Consider the following 19,492-nt stretch of genomic DNA (forward strand, 5'->3'; position numbering starts at 1 on the left):
GTGTGGTGCAGTGACTTTGTGTTAGTGTGGTGCAGTGACTTTGTGTTAGTGTGGTGCAGTGACTTTGTGTTAGTGTGGTGCAGCGTCTTTGTGTTAGTGTGGTGCAGTGACTTTGTGTTAGTGTGGTGTAGCGACTTTAGTTAGTGTGGTGTAGCGACTTTGTGTTATTGTGGTGCAGCGACTTTGTGTTATTGTGGTGTAGCGACTTTGTGTTATTGTGGTGCAGCGTCTTTGTGTTATTGTGGTGCAGCGTCTTTGTGTTAGTGTGGTGCAGTGACTTTGTGTTAGTGTGGTGCAGCGTCTTTGTGTTAGTGTGGTGCAGTGACTTTGTGTTAGTGTGGTGCAGCGTCTTTGTGTTAGTGTGGTGCAGCGTCTTTGTGTTAGTGTGGTGTAGCGTCTTTGTGTTATTGTGGTGCAGTGACTTTGTGTTAGTGTGGTGCAGCGTCTTTGTGTTAGTGTGGTGCAGTGACTTTGTGTTAGTGTGGTGCAGCGTCTTTGTGTTAGTGTGGTGCAGCGTCTTTGTGTTAGTGTGGTGCAGTGACTTTGTGTTAGTGTGGTGCAGCGTCTTTGTGTTATTGTGGTGCAGCGTCTTTGTGTTGATGGCTTTGTCTCTGTAGCTACTTTGTGTGTGTGTGTGTGTGTGTAATGTCTGGCCCGTTGTCGGTTAAGTTTGGCGTTGTTTCAGTCTGGGGTGTTTGGCCTGTAGTTGTGTTTAGTTCTTTTGGGCAAGGGGCTCACGGTAGGATGCCCATCACGTAGCCTACCTCCTGTTAGACCCACTAGGCTAGGAGCGGTTGCCCCCCCCCCCCTCTGTCTTTAGGCTTGCTGCTTTTCAGCACTGTCGGGGGGGGGGGGTACTTGTGTTAGTAGTTTGTTGTTTTGGCAACCGTTCGGTTCCCTTGTCCTGTCATGGTTTAAGTTAATAAATATTTACACCTTTATGTCTCACTGTGTTGCAACCCCCCCCCCCTCACCTCACCTCACTGTTACTTACCCAGTGCCTTCATTGTTGCACCCTCGGCAGACCGAGGGATGTAACATATGTTGTTCCGACCCGGTTAGCAGATCTGCCTGATTCATACATACATACATACATACATACATTCATACATACATACATACTGCTGCTGCCCTGTAGCCAGGCCCCCGCGGCCCCGGAAATGCAAGCTAACGCTATACACGTGCACCAGGTGACCACACACACACACACACACACACACACGGTGTGCCAGGGGAACCAGCTCGTGGTACTTATACAAGTCACAGCAAAATAAATTCACAAGGGACAACATAAATAAATAAAGGACTAAGAAATTCATAATTACCACAGAGAAAGTGACAAACTGAATAAGCAAATAGAGAAGGAAGTAAATAAGCCATGAAACAATTTGCATTCATTTTATGGTTTTAGTTCACTGCATGTTTTTATTTTCTATACAGTTTTAATGATTTCTGAGAAACAGCTGATTTTTATTTTCTATACAGTTTTAAAGATTTCTGAGAAACAATTTTATTTTTATTTTCTATACAGTTTTAATGATTTCTGAGAAACAGTTAGATTTTTATTTTCTATACAGTTTTAATTATTTCTGAGAAACAGCTGATTTTTATTTTCTATAGCGTTTTAATGATTTCTGAGAAACAGTTGATTTTTATTTTCTATACAGTTTTAATTATTTCTGAGAAACAGCTGATTTTTATTTTCTATACAGTTTTAATTATTTCTGAGAAACAGTTTGACTTTTATTTTCTATACAGTTTTAATGATTTCTGATAAAAGGTTTGATTTTTATTTTCTATACAGTTTTAATGATTTCTGAGAAACAGCTGATTTTTATTTTCTATACAGTTTTAATGATTCTTGAGAAACAGTTGATTTTTATTTTCTATACAGTTTTAATGATTTCTGAGAAACTTTGATTTTTATTTTCTATAGAGTTTTAATGATTTCTCAGAAACAGTTGATTCTTATTTTCTATACAGTTTTAATGATTTCTGAGAAACAGTTGATTTTTATTTTCTATACAGTTTTAATGATTTCTGAGAAACAGTTGATTTTTATTTTCTATACAGTTTTAATGATTTCTGAGAAACAGTTAGATTTTTATTTTCTATACAGTTTTAATTATTTCTGAGAAACAGCTGATTTTTATTTTCTATAGCGTTTTAATGATTTCTGAGAAACAGTTGATTTTTATTTTCTATACAGTTTTAATGATTTCTGAGAAACTGTTTGACTTTTATTTTCTATACAGTTTTAATGATTTCCGAGATACAGTTTTAAAGATTTCTGAGAAACAGTTGATTCTTATTTTCTATACAGTTTTCATGATTTCTGAGAAAGTTTGATTTTTTATTTTATACACAGTTTTAATGATTTGTGAGAAACAGTTTATTTTCTGTACAGTTTTAGTGATTCCTGAGAAACAATTGGGGGGCCTGGGGGACCTGGGGGATTTGGAAGACCTGGGGGGCCTGGGGATTTTCATTTAGCAGATGAAAGTAATAAAGAGAATATTTCCTCTGATGTAAGTATCAGGCAGGTACACTGAGAATAATGTCAGAGCTCCTGTAAATTATTAAACTCTGAAATTAGCACGTGACCTGCTGTTCTTCTGCCGTACTGGTGAGTATTTCTTGTTGCAGTTAGGCGATTGGCATAGCAGTGACTAGCTCGTTTGCTTTGGTCTGAATCTCTGCTGAGCGACTGAGCAACCGTTGACTATAGATGAACCTATCCATCAAGGTTGGCTGACGAGCGACTGTCATTTAGATATCAAATTGCAACGACCAAGGCGGTCATTATGACCGTTTTGGCTTTTCAAAGTTTAATAACTTTGTGGGGGGGGGGATACATACCTGCCGCTCCCCGAATGCTCATAAAACTGCACATATTTACATTAAAACGAGTTTTAGACCAGTTGCACACAACAATTTTAATAAGATTGACCTAAAACGACCATGAGCGGTCAAAGTGACCGCTCCTAATTGCGCGTGATCGTGCGCATCAAGTCACTATTTATGACGTGTGTTGGTCGCGTCATTTCCTTCATGAAGTTAATTGCTGTGTCCTAGAAACACACTAGCGTCCTCCAGTGGAGAGAAATAGTCTAAAGTTGATGTGTGATGATGTCCAACACGTCTGGTTACAGACGCCGTTACAGACGCACCATGACCACCACCGAGGCGCTGCAGTATTTACAGGCGTTGGACAGCGGCCATTTTACATTGTTTAAAAACTAGTTTTAAAGTTGTTACATTGTTAATTTTGGTGTCAGTTAGTTTCATAACAGACACACTAACGTATGTAATGCATTAATATCTCTACTGGGTATTTATGTTGACACAATATAGAGTTTATAAACCAGCGGTCATTTTGACCGCCCATGGTCGTTTTAGGTAGGAGTGAAGTCCTTGTCGTTCTAGTGTTAAATAAAAGAGGCATTTAGCACACTGCTACCTGGACATCATTAAGAACGTATAAACATTTATCTAAATGCTCTTGTGAAATAATAAAAAGGCAAGCATGAAATAACCATAAATACTATGATAGTGAAATTACTGGATCTAGTTTTGAAATAGATATTTGGTTATTTCATTGGATATTTATCCCTTTCATTGTCTTTATTACTTACTGTATTTACTTATTTTATTACTTTATTTATTCATTTGGTCTTTTAGAGCCCGCTCCAACCATAGTGCAGCATAACTCCTCCTCACACACCCTCTGCTGCAAGTCGTCTTGTCTTTCTTATCTTATCTGCTCGGTACAAGCGCTTCACTGGAGGCGGCACCCATCACACTGGAAACTCATGTTATCTGTACACAACACTAGTAAGAATGTATCCAAATAAGTGAGAATGACCTTAGTGTCACGATCTGTTACGACCAGGGTCCACGCGGTGACATGTGACTGCTGTACGTGACACAGTGAACGGCAAGTATACCGGGCCTGTCTGTGTGCAGCATGGGAGTCTGCAGCAGCACAGTGTAACTGAAGCTCCTCTGGGGGCCATGGAGCCACGAGTGAGTTGGTGGACTGGGACTGGCGGACTTGACTTGCCCAGGTCCCGTCAGCAGCGTGTCTGCACCAGCATGCTTCACTTGGTGTGCGTGGAAGTACTTCAACTAATCTTACGTTGCATGTAAAGCTAGAGTATATTTATGCAACTGTGATTCTCCTTCAGACACACAAAGCCATTCTGAAGATACAAACACATGCCAGGTAATTGGTTTTAGGCATTTGTAAGGTAATTATTTTAATCAGGTATTTGAATCTAACTGACCTGCCCTTGGGTTTGTTCTGTCTGACTGGCTGCATGTGGGGACACCTCTATGATAATGTAGTATCATGTATATAATACAGCATGTCAGCTTGTGGCAGAGTAGGTGTGATAGTGTCTACCAGAGAGAGGGAGGGAGGGAGGGAGGGAGGGAGGGAGGGCAAACCAACAACTTGTGATCAATACAGACGTCAGATAGTCTAATCTAACATAACATGGGGCCACTTGACTGGACCCTCCCTTTTTCTGACTCCTGAAAGATGACGTGTGTACGAAGACAACTTCAGACACACACTTCACACAGTTCACTCATTTTAGGGGAGGGACGGTTGCTGAAAGTGGAACAGCTCAAGTGAATGCAGTCACTACAAAACCCCACGTAACCTCCACCACCACCAGTCCTGTGTGTCTTGATAAGCTACCTCTGGGAGCAAGTCACAGGCAGGCCTCAGCTGAGTAGGCAGACCAGCACACTGACCAGCACACTGACCAGCACACTGACCAGCACACTGACTTCACCAGCACACTGACCAGCAGACTGACCAGCAGACTGACTTCACCAGCAGACTGACTTCACCAGCAGACTGACCAGCAGACTGACCTGACCAGCACACTGACCAGCACACTGACCAGCACACTGACCAGCACACTGACTTCACCAGCACACTGACCAGCAGACTGACCAGCACACTGACCAGCACACTGACTTCACCAGCACACTGACCAGCACACTGACCAGCACACTGACCAGCACACTGACTTCACCAGCACACTGACCAGCAGACTGACCAGCAGACTGACTTCACCAGCAGACTGACTTCACCAGCAGACTGACCAGCAGACTGACCTGACCAGCACACTGACCAGCACACTAACCAGCACACTGACCAGCACACTGACCAGCACACTGACTTCACCAGCAGACTGACCAGCACACTGACTTCACCAGCAGACTGACCAGCAGACTGACCAGCAGACTGACTTCACCAGCAGACTGACCAGCAGACTGACTTCACCAGCAGACTGACCAGCAGACTGACCAGCACACTGACTTCACCAGCAGACTGACCAGCACACTGACCAGCACACTGACTTCACCAGCAGACTGACCAGCAGACTGACTTCACCAGCAGACTGACCAGCAGACTGACTTCACCAGCAGACTGACCAGCAGACTGACCAGCAGACTGACTTCACCAGCAGACTGACCAGCACACTGACTTCACCAGCAGACTGACCAGCACACTGACTTCACCAGCAGACTGACCAGCACACTGACCAGCACACTGACTTCACCAGCAGACTGACCAGCAGACTGACTTCACCAGCAGACTGACCAGCAGACTGACTTCACCAGCAGACTGACCAGCAGACTGACCAGCACACTGACTTCACCAGCAGACTGACCAGCACACTGACTTCACCAGCAGACTGACCAGCACACTGACCAGCACACTGACTTCACCAGCAGACTGACCAGCAGACTGACTTCACCAGCAGACTGACTTCACCAGCAGACTGACCAGCAGACTGACTTCACCAGCAGACTGACTTCACCAGCAGACTGACCAGCAGACTGACCTGACCAGCAGACTGACCTGACCAGCACACTGACCAGCAGACTGACCAGCAGACTGACTTCACCAGCAGACTGACCTGACCAGCAGACTGACCTGACCAGCACACTGACCAGCAGACTGACCAGCAGACTGACTTCACCAGCAGACTGACCTGACCAGCAGACTGACTTCACCAGCACACTGACCAGCAGACTGACCAGCAGACTGACTTCACCAGCAGACTGACCTGACCAGCAGACTGACCTGACCAGCACACTGACCAGCAGACTGACCAGCAGACTGACTTCACCAGCAGACTGACTTCACCAGCACACTGACCAGCAGACTGACTTCACCAGCACACTGACCAGCAGACTGACCTGACCAGCAGACTGACCAGCAGACTGACCTGACCAGCACACTGACCAGCAGACTGACCAGCAGACTGACTTCACCAGCAGACTGACCTGACCAGCAGACTGACCTGACCAGCACACTGACCAGCAGACTGACCAGCAGACTGACCTGACCAGCAGACTGACCAGCAGACTGACCTGACCAGCACACTGACCAGCAGACTGACCAGCAGACTGACTTCACCAGCAGACTGACCTGACCAGCAGACTGACCTGACCAGCACACTGACCAGCAGACTGACCAGCAGACTGACTTCACCAGCAGACTGACCAGCAGACTGACTTCACCAGCAGACTGACTTCACCAGCACACTGACCAGCAGACTGACTTCACCAGCACACTGACCAGCAGACTGACCTGACCAGCAGACTGACCAGCAGACTGACCAGCAGACTGACCAGCAGACTGACTTCACCAGCACACTGACCAGCAGACTGACCTGACCAGCAGACTGACCAGCAGACTGACCAGCAGACTGACCAGCAGACTGACTTCACCAGCAGACTGACCAGCAGACTGACTTCACCAGCAGACTGACTTCACCAGCAGACTGACCAGCAGACTGACTTCACCAGCAGACTGACTTCACCAGCAGACTGACCAGCAGACTGACCTGACCAGCAGACTGACCTGACCAGCACACTGACCAGCAGACTGACCAGCAGACTGACTTCACCAGCAGACTGACCTGACCAGCAGACTGACTTCACCAGCACACTGACCAGCAGACTGACCAGCAGACTGACTTCACCAGCAGACTGACCTGACCAGCAGACTGACCTGACCAGCACACTGACCAGCAGACTGACCAGCAGACTGACTTCACCAGCAGACTGACTTCACCAGCACACTGACCAGCAGACTGACTTCACCAGCACACTGACCAGCAGACTGACCTGACCAGCAGACTGACCAGCAGACTGACCTGACCAGCACACTGACCAGCAGACTGACCAGCAGACTGACTTCACCAGCAGACTGACCTGACCAGCAGACTGACCTGACCAGCACACTGACCAGCAGACTGACCAGCAGACTGACCTGACCAGCAGACTGACCAGCAGACTGACCTGACCAGCACACTGACCAGCAGACTGACCAGCAGACTGACTTCACCAGCAGACTGACCTGACCAGCAGACTGACCTGACCAGCACACTGACCAGCAGACTGACCAGCAGACTGACTTCACCAGCAGACTGACCAGCAGACTGACTTCACCAGCAGACTGACTTCACCAGCACACTGACCAGCAGTCTGACCTGACCAGCACACTGACCAGCAGACTGACCAGCAGACTGACTTCACCAGCAGACTGACCTGACCAGCAGACTGACTTCACCAGCAGACTGACCAGCACACTGACCAGCAGACTGACTTCACCAGCACACTGACCAGCAGACTGACCTGACCAGCAGACTGACCAGCAGACTGACCAGCAGACTGACCAGCAGACTGACTTCACCAGCACACTGACCAGCAGACTGACCTGACCAGCAGACTGACCAGCAGACTGACTTCACCAGCACACTGACCAGCAGACTGACCTGACCAGCAGACTGACTTCACCAGCAGGCTAACCAGCAGACTGACCTAACCAGCAGGCTAACCAGCAGACTGACCAGCAGACTGACTTGACCAGCAGACTGACTTCACCAGCAGGCTAACCAGCAGACTGACCTAACCAGCAGGCTAACCAGCAGACTGACCAGCAGACTGACCATAACACTGACCAGCAGACTGACCTGACCAGCAGACTGACCTGCAGAATGACCATAACACTGACCAGCAGAATGACCAGCAGACTGACCCGCAGACTGACCAGCAGAATGACCAGCAGAATGACCTAACCAGCAGGCTAACCAGCAGACTGACCTGACCAGCAGACTGACCAGCAGACTGACCAGCATACTAACCAGCAGAATGACCAGAACACTGACCAGCAGACTGACCTGACCAGCAGACTGACCAGCATACTAACCAGCAGAATGACCAGAACACTGACCAGCAGACTGACCTGACCAGCAGACTGACCAGACTGACCATAACACTGACCAGCAGACTGACCTGACCAGCAGAATGACCTGCAGACTGACCAGCAGACTGACCATAACACTGACCAGCAGACTGACCTGACCCGCAGAATGACCAGCAGACTGACCAGAACACTGACCAGCAGACTGACCTGACCAGCAGAATGACCAGCAGACTGACCAGAACACTGACCAGCAGACTGACCTGACCAGCAGAATGACCAGCAGACTGACCAGAACACTGACCAGCAGACTGACCTGACCAGCAGAATGACCAGCAGACTGACCAGAACACTGACCAGCAGACTGACCTGACCAGCAGAATGACCAGCAGACTGACCAGCAGGCCCATGTGACCTACCCATGTGAAGCCAGGCAGACTGCCATGAAGATGTCTTTAGCATGACCACACACACACACACACACACACACACACACACACACACACCTAGGGACAATTTAGTACAGCAGAGTCACCTGACCTCCATCTGTTTGGACTGTGGGAGGAAACCGGAGCCCCCGGAGGAAACCCACGCAGACACGGGGAGAACATGCAAACTCCACACAGAGGACGACCCGGGACGACCCCCAAGGTGGGACTACCCCGGGGCTCGAACCCAGGACCTTCTTCCTGTGACGCGACCGCATGAACCACGGCGCCACTGTACTGGCCCATCTCTATCTATCTGGATCTGAACCCAGCATGAAGGACCGTAAGTAAGTAAAGGTCTCAGGTGCCATTTTGTCAGTGCTGATGTTCAGCCAAGTGCGCACAATGTGCTCTGTTGTTACGGAAGCCACAGACAAGCCAGTTAGCAGATATCTCCTTCCGACAAACCCTCATGTCAAAGTGCAACACTAGAACGACCAAGGCGGTCATTATGACCGTTTTGGATTTTCAGAGTTTAATAACTTCGTGAAAGAAAGAAAAAGATACACACCCGCCGCTCCCTGAATGCTCCTGCATATATCGGCATTAAAACGAGTTTTAGACCAGTTGCACACAAACCTTATGATAAGATTGACCTAAAACAACCATGAGCGGTCAACATGACCGCTCGTAATTTGCCCGTGATCGTGCACGTGATGTCAGTATATATGACGTGCGTTGGTCGCGTCATTTCCTTCGTGAAGTTCGTTGCTGTGTCCTAGAAACACACTAGCGCCCTCCAGTGGAGAGAAATAGTCTGAACTTGATGTGTGATGATGTCCAACGTGTCTGGTTACAGACGCACCATGACCACCACCGAGGCGCTGCAGGATTTACAGGCGTTGCGCAGCGGCCATCTTGAATTGTTTGAAAAATAGTGTTAAAGTTGTTAAAATGTTAATTTTGGTGTCAGTTAGTTTCATAACACGCATACTAACATATGTAATGCGTTAATATCTTAGCTGGGTATTTATCTTGACACAATATAGAGTTTAAAAACTGGCAGTCATTTTGACCGTCCGTGGTCATTTTGGGCAGGAGTAAAAAAGTCCCCAAGTGCAGTTAAAAACGGCTCTACAGTGCTTTTTCTAAGTTTTTCTGCCTTTTAGCAGTAAAATCTGAGCCCGCCTGAAGCTCGGCTACACGCGATACCCGTCTGAGGGCTTTCTCAGTGGCTCTGGCTCCAGCAGTGGAAGAGGAAGAAGAGGCTGACAAATCAGCATGGATTCAATTGGGTTTTCCATGTTGCCTTGTGTGTGACAGGGCCTGCTAAATGGCACAACAACAAGAACAAAGTGAAGGACACGCTTGCAGAACCTTAGAGACGGTAGGATCACCAGGACCCTGCATGGTGGTGTGACATGAGCACGGTGTGATCCGCTGACTGACACCAGACCTACCTGGGCAGGGCTGACACTGATTGGCTCCTTGAGAACAATCCAAGTGACGCTCTCCAGCAAAGGGGGGGTGGTGAGGGAGCCATCGTAGGTCCAGTAAGCCAGAGAACCAGGGAACATGGTTCTGGGATCAAAGTTAGCAAAGACGGTCTGCTTGCCCTGCAAAGGAGGAAAGAGAGATGGAGGGAAGGTTGGAAAGGATAAAGTAGGTCTCCTGTTGGAATGGACAATTTTTCAGAAGAACCAGAATGGTGACTTGTTATCAAATATATACACATATATATATATATATATATATATATATATATATATATATATATATATATATATATATATATATGTGTGTGTGTGTGTGTGTGTGTGTGTGTGTGTGTGTGTGTATATATATATATATATTAAACAACACAAGTAAGGAGAGTGTTGTCTACTTACCTTTGACTTGATGGCAGCCAGGGCATCCAGAACTTTCTGCAGCCTGGGGTTTGCACCACCAAGCTGAGGTGTAAAACACACACACACACACACACACACACACACACACACACGTGTTATTGCTGAGTGCAGTGTATTGTTATCTAATAATAACAACACCAACATTCTGTGGTAAATAAACGTTGGTTTTGGAGCTTTGTGGTCTTCCTTTGTGCAGTGGCCCTTGTTAGCAGTGCTGTGCTACTGTGGTACTGTGGTACTGTGCTACTGTGGTACTGTGGTACTGTGGTACTGTGGTACTGTGGTGCTGTGCTACTGTGCTACTGTGGTACTGTGGTACTGTGGTACTGTGGTACTGTGGTGCTGTGGTACTGTGGTACTGTGGTACTGTGCTACTGTGGTACTGTGGTACTGTGGTACTGTGGTGCTGTGGTACTGTGGTACTGTGGTACTGTGGTGCTGTGGTACTGTGGTACTGTGGTGCTGTGGTACTGTGGTACTGTGGTACTGTGGTACTGTGCTACTGTGGTACTGTGGTGCTGTGGTACTGTGGTACTGTGCTACTGTGGTACTGTGGTACTGTGGTGCTGTGGTACTGTGCTACTGTGGTACTGTGGTACTGTGGTACTGTGGTACTGTGCTACTGTGGTACTGTGGTACTGTGGTGCTGTGGTACTGTGGTACTGTGGTGCTGTGGTGCTGTGGTACTGTGGTGCTGTGGTACTGTGGTACTGTGGTACTGTGCTACTGTGGTACTGTGGTACTGTGGTACTGTGGTGCTGTGGTACTGTGGTGCTGTGGTGCTGTGGTACTGTGGTGCTGTGGTACTGTGGTACTGTGGTACTGTGGTACTGTGGTGCTGTGGTACTGTGCTACTGTGGTACTGTGGTACTGTGGTAAGCTGATGGGCAGAAGTGATGGTGTGTCACAGATAAATAACCAGTTGAGCACCTTGAGAAAGATCCCGATCACAGCCAGTCCGTCCGGCTGACTGACGGCTTCTGCAAAGGTGGGGTACTTGGTGTTCCAGTGGACCAGATGGAGCTAGCAGCAGTCAGAGAGAAGAAACACTGAACTTAGACACGGGCTACATACAGGAAGGAGTTTTGCCCAAATCTACTGAAGCTAATGATTAATGTGTGCCTGCTGAGTTTCCTCTCAGACCTTTTGTTGACATGGGGGCACCAGAAATCATTTGAAGCAACATGTGAGATTTCCATGTGGCGTCAACCCCACCCTGGGCTATACCCGTGTGAGAGCAACATGTACCAGTTGGGCAGAGTTCATTCATTTGTACAGCATGCTGTGTAGGCTGAAGTGTGTACTAAGGGGCAGCACCTCGCAGGGGAACTTCTCTCCGTTGACGGTGTGCTCGGAGCCGCGGTCGTTGCTGGCGCCCCAGTGGAAGTGGAACTGCTTCAGGCGGTAGGTTCCAGCGATGGGGCCTCCGGTAAGGGCTGCACAGGGCAAATGTGAGATTATGTTGGAGGAGACAAACAAATATTAATGGGAATGCTAAAGAATAGCATGGAAAAGACCAAAATAGAGCCACACATATCACACACGGAGGGCTCGGAAGTGTGAACTGGTCAGGTCACCATGGACTCAGCATGCATGGATCACTGGGGTGTGTATAGTTAATGTCAGCGTGGCGTTCAAGACTCTTCACTTCATGACTTACAGTCTGTGAATGAGAACATTCACAGACTCTTCACTTCATGACTTACAGTCTGTGAATGAGAACATTCACAGACTCTTCACTCGACCCTACATGATGTCTTTGTTAAAGCTTTGCTCTTGCTTCAACCTGACCATGTTGCTGCTCGTCATTTACTTCTTCCATAAGACATGTGGTTCTCGCTCAACGAAAAGCCTCCTTCCATGATGTCCCTGCTGGATTACTGTCCCTGTCCTCCTCACCCCAGTCGCCAACTCCAACTCCTCCTATACTATACTGTCCCTGTCCTCCTCACCCCAGTCGCCAGCTCCAACTCCTCCTATACTATACTGTCCCTGTCCTCCTCACCCCAGTCGCCAACTCCAACTCCTCCTATACTATACTGTCCCTGTCCTCCTCACACCAGTTGCCAGCTCCAACTCCTCCTATACTATACTGTCCCTGTCCTCCTCACCCCAGTCTAACTCCAACTCCTCCTATACTATACTGTCCCTGTCCTCCTCACACCAGTTGCCAGCTCCAACTCCTCCTATACTATACTGTCCCTGTCCTCCTCACCCCAGTCTAACTCCAACTCCTCCTATACTATACTGTCCCTGTCCTCCTCACCCCAGTCGCCAACTCCAACTCCTCCTATACTATACTGTCCCTGTCCTCCTCACCCTAGTCTAACTCCAACTCCTCCTATACTATACTGTCCCTGTCCTCCTCACCCCAGTCGCCAACTCCAACTCCTCCTATACTATACTGTCCCTGTCCTCCTCACCCCAGTCTAACTCCAACTCCTCCTATACTATACTGTCCCTGTCCTCCTCACCCCAGTCGCCAACTCCAACTCCTCCTGTACTATACTGTCCCTGTCCTCCTCACCCCAGTCGCCAGCTCCAACTCCTCCTATACTATACTGTCCCTGTCCTCCTCACCCCAGTCGCCAACTCCAACTCCTCCTATACTATACTGTCCCTGTCCTCCTCACCCCAGTCGCCAGCTCCAACTCCTCCTATACTATACTGTCCCTGTCCTCCTCACCCCAGTCGCCAACTCCTCCTATACTATACTGTCCCTGTCCTCCTCACCCCAGTCGCCAACTCCAACTCCTCCTATACTATACTGTCCCTGTCCTCCTCACCCCAGTCGCCAACTCCTCCTATACTATACTGTCCCTGTCCTACTCACCCTAGTCTAACTCCAACTCCTCCTATACTATACTGTCCCTGTCCTCCTCACCCCAGTCGCCAACTCCAACTCCTCCTATACTATACTGTCCCTGTCCTCCTCACCCCAGTCGCCAACTCCAACATGTCTTACACAGTGTTCATAAAGCTAAAGATGCGAGCGTTTGCCCATGAATGTGTAGTATTTACAATATTTCATAATACAGTGTGAGACGGTGTGTTTTTGTCTATGGAGTTCTCCATATTCATCAGGTTCTAGTCAGATGAAGGTGGTCTTCCTCAGGCTTCACTGTCCAGAGAGTGTTTCTAAACAGTTTACTTCCTTACTCCTCTTTTGGTTTCACCTTTGCTTCTTTGGGAACTATGACTAAAACTACTCATATTTTGTTTCTCTATGATGAAAAAAGACATTGTAAAGACTTGTAAATATTAAGTTTGAATAACATCTGGTGGAGATAACTGAGCATAGTGTTCTTCTTCTGTGGTGGTGGTGGTGGTGTTGGAGAGGGAGGGAGGTGGGGCACTGCTTCAGAAGTCTCTGAGATCTATCAGTCTTAGGAGACCCTGTTTACCTCCAGATAATGACCATGGAGAGGCTGATTAGGAGGCTTTATGTACCTCCCACATCATCACACACTCTTATCGACAACTACACAAGACACAAAGGGAAAATAACGACAGAGACACTGATGCAGCAAAATGTGGCTTTGTAAGTTGAACTGCCTGTGTAGTTATGGGACAGCATCAAGACTGGCTCAGTTATCATCCGTGGTGACATAGTCCTCTTCTATGCACTGAACCTGTTCATAGGGCATCTACATTTTATATTTGGGCTCAATAATATTGATTTAATATAATATTGTCAGTGCAGATCGTAGATTTCATACATGTTCATCTCAACACAAATATCCAGACAAGTTGTAGTGAAGTCATGAAGCAGCGTGAAGTCCTCACATGCAACATGTGAGTCGTTAGGAACAAATTCCAAGGCCAAGAGTTGCATCAAACAAAACCTCACGTTTAAAACTGGCTAAACTTTAAGAGCTCTGTATTTACACTCATGCATCGTATCCCCTAATGAAAGCAATACAACTCTAATTCAGCTCCGGAAACAGAAAGATCTGCACCTGGAAGGTGTGCCGTGATACCTGCTCTGTAGCTGGCGCTCGTGAAGAGAGTCAACTGCTATTAGTAAATGAGTGGAGCCAGCATTTACTCAGCCCCCAGCCCCGGCGGGAGGGACGGTTAAGGCTGTCCTACAACAGCAAGACACTTGCACTACTCACGGAGGTTTTCTTACAGAAGAAACCCTGAGAACATGTGATTAAATCCCGCATTGTGCCTTTAATCAATTCTGAATTTTATTTTTTTAATTAAAATACATTTAATTAATTCTAAATCAATTAATTGTAATTCTGCTTATAAATCCTTGAAGAGACAAAATGGGGGCGAACTTACTGGAAGTATCTCCATCATCGACAAAGTCCACCTGGAAGGAGTGTCCGTTGTTCAGAATGTTGCCAGAGTTTTTGGGGTCATATCTGACTTTCAGGGCCTTCAGAGAGGAGTCATACTGGGCCTCGGCAGGGACGATGTTGATGGGAGACTGTCTGGGCCCGTTAGCTACAGGATAGTTTTCGGCCCACTTGTCTGGTCCTGCAAAATACAGTGGCAATATTTGAAATCAAGCCTTAAAATGTTGATGGCCTCTATTCATATCTCATCTTTTATTCTGCCCTGTCCTTGGTTTCTTCTAATATCCCCTCTCGTTGCGTATAATTCTGGTAACCAAACTTCTTAAAATAACTTGGTGGTAGACTGGGAGCTAAAACAAAAACAAAAAAATGGAAGCCATGAAACTGTGTTTAGGGTATATGGGTAATTGCAAGATCAGCCCCTATCTCCATACACAGACCGGGGGGGGGGGGGTTCTGTGCCAACACATCGCTGACCTGGTAGATTTCAAGTTCAACGTCCTCAAACAGCCATCGCAAAACTAAAGATTCCCACTGGCAGAACAAAACGCGATTGCGCATAGTTAAGGTGAGCTGTGCAGGTTCCTCACCGTTAGTTGGGTCGTATCCCCATCCGTGAGACATGGCGGCGCTCAGCTGATGCTCCTACTGCAGCCCACAGAGAACAGCAACGACAACAGGACCACACTGTGGGGAAGAGCTGGAGCTTGAAGAAAGCGGTGACTAGTGGCGCGGTCAGGGCAGTCGTTTAAAGAGCTCCTGTGTGTGTGGGGGGGGGGGGGCGGGGGCGAGGGGGGGGGTTATATATGCGCCCTGCCCGCCGAGCAGCAGATCACACCTCCGGCCGGTGGGCTTGGCTTGAGCCGCCCAACGCGCCCATCAACACGTTGCGCAGCAGGACTCCTCCTTTATCTCCTCTCCTGTATCTCCTCTCCTGTATCTCCTCTCCTGTATCTCCTCTCCTGTATCTCCTGTCCTGTATCTCCTCTCCTGTATCTCCTCTCCTTTATCTCCTCTCCTGTATCTCCTCTCCTTTATCTCCTCTCCTGTATCTCCTCTCCTGTATCTCCTCTCCTTTATCTCCTCTCCTGTATCTCGTCTCCTGTATCTCCTCTCCTTTATCTCCTCTCCTGTATCTCCTCTCCTTTATCTCCTCTCCTGTATCTCCTCTCCTTTATCTCCTCTCCTGTATCTCCTCTCCTTTATCTCCTCTCCTGTATCTCCTCTCCTGTATCTCCTCTCCTGTATCTCCTCTCCTGTATCTCCTCTCCTGTATCTCCTCTCCTTTATCTCCTCTCCTGTATCTCCTCTCCTGTATCTCCTCTCCTGTATCTCCTCTCCACCTGTTAGACTCCTCGTCCCCCGTGTGTCGCGTGCTGACCGGGGGCGGGTTTGAGGATCAACACGCGCCACGGTGTTGACTGTCAATGTTGATGCGCACATGTAGGCGCGTGTACGGTGTGAGCGCACTCCATGCACCGGAACGCAACTGTATAGCAGCCACGACCCAAAGCCCGCACAAACCTCAAACCGCGCCCGCCTTGTAAGTCGGCGGGGCCGCTGGTATGAAAAAGGACTGAGGTCCGGCAGACTTCCGCTCTGATGCTGAGCAAGTGTAGCCTGTCCAAATCCCAGCTATCTCTGACTTGTATCACCACATCCCGTGTAAAACTCTTCCTGTATGCTGGGCAGAGGGCTGCACTGGCGTTGAACATCCCATGCCGACGTACTGCACGGACTCCCCGGCTGGGGCAGAGCCTCGTACTGCACGGACTCCCCGGCTGGGGCGCAGCCTCGTACTGCACGGACTCCCCGGCTCGGGCGCAGCCTCGTACTGCACGGACTCCACGGCTGGAGCGCAGCCTCGTACTGCACGGACTCCCCGGCTGGGGCGCAGCCTCGTACTGCACGGACTCCCCGGCTGGGGCGCAGCCTCGTACTGCACGGACTCCCCGGCTGGAGCGCAGCCTCGTACTGCACGGACTCCCCGGCTGGGGCGCAGCCTCGTACTGCACGGACTCCCCGGCTGGGGCGCAGCCTCGTACTGCACGGACTCCCCGGCTCGGGCGCAGCCTCGTACTGCACGGACTCCCCGGCTGGGGCAGAGCCTCGTACTGCACGGACTCCACGGCTGGGGCAGAGCCTCGTACTGCACGGACTCCCCGGCTGGGGCAGAGCCTCGTACTGCACGGACTCCACGGCTGGGGCGCAGCCTCGTACTGCACGGACTCCCCGGCTGGAGCGCAGCCTCGTACTGCACGGACTCCCCGGCTGGGGCAGAGCCTCGTACTGCACGGACTCCCCGGCTGGAGCGCAGCCTCGTACTGCACGGACTCCCCGGCTCGGGCGCAGCCTCGTACTGCACGGACTCCCCGGCTGGAGCAGCCTCGTACTGCACGGACTCCCCGGCTGGGGCAGAGCCTCGCATGCCGTGTGTGATCCAGGACGCAGCCGTTACGGTGTTCGGTGCGTGCTAAGAATAGCACGTGGACGAGTGCAGGTCTCCGGGCCGTAAATCATTAGCTCCGCATAATAGACATTCTGTCCTCTGAAGTGTGAATAAGAACCCAGCCTGCAGCGCCCCCTGCCTCACCCGGATGTAGCGCCGGCCTCGTGTCAGGAAGGCGCGTAAGCGTGACCTATTGTAACCAGGTTAAAATTAATGTTTTTATTTTATTTTGTTTGAGTATGAAATATCACCAAATCCTGTCTGTGTGCTGTTATTTGTGTTTACTACATTTTATTTTATGTCATTATTTACTTTTATGTATGTTTTATAGCGACCGTCATATACTTGTACTGTCGCTTTAAGAGAGAGGTCTTGTGGGTACACGGAAGAGGGAACGCGGGAGAGGCCATTTTTGTTTTGTGGGAGGAGTCTCAAGCAGCGATCGAGCCGAGCCACGCGTGTTTCTTACCGTAGCACAGTTTTGCTGGTTGAGGAGAACGTAACCTTGAGTATCCCTGTAAGAAGATACTGCAAGCTGTGGGATAAAATACTTGTTTATCCTTTCTTACATCGGAGTCCCGTGGACGGTTTCTACTTCTAACGCACACGAGTGAAGTCCGGGCAGTGGTTGAACTTCGACCCCCACGTCCGTAAGAAACACCGCTCCAGCTGGAGGACTGGACGTTTGTCGAAGGGTTTGAAACCAAAATAAATGGCAAGGTGGGCCAAATAGAGTCCTGTGTGTCCCCCCTCCTTCCTTGATCATGATGATGATGATGATGATGAGAGACTGAGGGCCCCCCACAACATTTGGGACCCCACACAACTAGAACACAACGCAGAGCTACTGATGAGAGTGACGGGCGTGCAGCAGGCTGACCAGCATAGAACAGCATAGGACTGCCCCCGTTACATTGGTGCCGTGACCCTCCTGGATCCTGAGAGTGACATCAGTTGCTCGCCGCGGGAGGCTGCTGTCGTCATCAAGCCCCAGACGTCCTCAGGTATTTCTATAGACTGTACGCTCATGTTACAGTGGACTGGAGTTGAGCTGTGTGGACACTGGACAGTCATAGCTGTGGTTACCATGGACTGGGCTTGTGAACAGGACATTTGTATATACTGAAGGAAGAAAAACACACGAAAAAAAAGGAAAAAAGTTAATGTTGATGTGATTGAAGGACTCGTGTGAATAATCTATTGATGTAAACTACTAGATATGTGAATATGTGATTAATCTATTGGTGAATTTGTTGATTGCGTGTGATTGTTTCAATCTCAGTGATTTATAGATTCAATTATTTAAATGAATTGAGCTTTTCACTTTTTTATTTTATTTTTTATTTTATCTGAGTGTTAGAGGTAGGAACATGGCAGAGGGTGGTTCGTACGTAGGTGGGGGTAACATTGCTGATCAGGATCTTTTGGATCGCCAGTGTGCTATGGAGAGGGGGTACCAGTTAGATGTGGGTGGGGGTTTACGGCTAGGTGTTGGTAGGAGTTTCGGGCAGCACTTAGAGGGCGGGGAACCAGACACCAGAGCACCAGGACCTAGAGACCTGACCACATTTGGCACTCCTCAGTTCACCTCCACACGCTACGTAGAACGGGCCAGGCCAGGTATCAGCGAAGGGGCTGTGCTGGGTAACAGCGAGCAGCCAGTGGGTGAGTTAGCAATGCTCATTACTCAGTTAGCAGAGAAGATAGGAGAGTCAATCACTGCTAAGCTGCAGGAAACACAAATGCTTAGAAACACACACACAGACAGTGCTAGGTCTGCTGAACAGCGTTTGGAGACAGCTCCTAGTGTTAGAGTAGTAATGCAGACAGACGCTAGGGAGCCTCCTATTTTCAGGGGCGATAGCTTTGATAAGTTTACAGTTCATGAGTGGGAGAGCCTTATGACTTTGTATTTGAGGAAGCGAGCCATTCCAGTTAGTGAGCAGTCACATGAGATTCTAGCTAAGCTTATGGGGAAAGCAGGGGACGTGGTGAGGATAAAGCTGCGCAACACATCTGTCGACCACATAGCGAACCCCCACATTATTTTTGATGTACTGAAGCAACACTTTAGTGACCTCACATACTCGAGCATGCCCCTGGCAGACTTTTACAGTACGCTGCCCAAGCCAGGTGAGGACGCTATGGAGTACTGGATTAGGCTT

General features: G+C 48.8%; 1 protein-coding gene across 1 annotated transcript in view; it reads right to left on the bottom strand.

Annotated features, from left to right (window-relative positions):
- cahz (carbonic anhydrase) overlaps positions 1 to 15,626 on the bottom strand; it is a 20,287-nt gene extending 4,661 nt beyond the window's left edge. Inside the window, exons 1-6 of the mRNA XM_056292681.1 lie at positions 15,469 to 15,626; positions 14,862 to 15,059; positions 11,889 to 12,007; positions 11,502 to 11,594; positions 10,551 to 10,613; positions 10,122 to 10,277 (exon numbers count right to left, since the gene is read on the bottom strand). Of these exons, the coding sequence (XP_056148656.1) occupies positions 10,122 to 10,277; positions 10,551 to 10,613; positions 11,502 to 11,594; positions 11,889 to 12,007; positions 14,862 to 15,059; positions 15,469 to 15,502 (663 nt within the window). The 5' untranslated portion in view covers positions 15,503 to 15,626. The remainder of the gene's footprint in view (positions 1 to 10,121; positions 10,278 to 10,550; positions 10,614 to 11,501; positions 11,595 to 11,888; positions 12,008 to 14,861; positions 15,060 to 15,468) is intronic.
- Positions 15,627 to 19,492: the final 3,866 nt, after the last annotated feature.

The sequence above is a fragment of the Lampris incognitus genome, chromosome 14 (assembly GCF_029633865.1).
Source record: "Lampris incognitus isolate fLamInc1 chromosome 14, fLamInc1.hap2, whole genome shotgun sequence".
Lineage (NCBI taxonomy): Eukaryota > Metazoa > Chordata > Actinopteri > Lampriformes > Lampridae > Lampris > Lampris incognitus.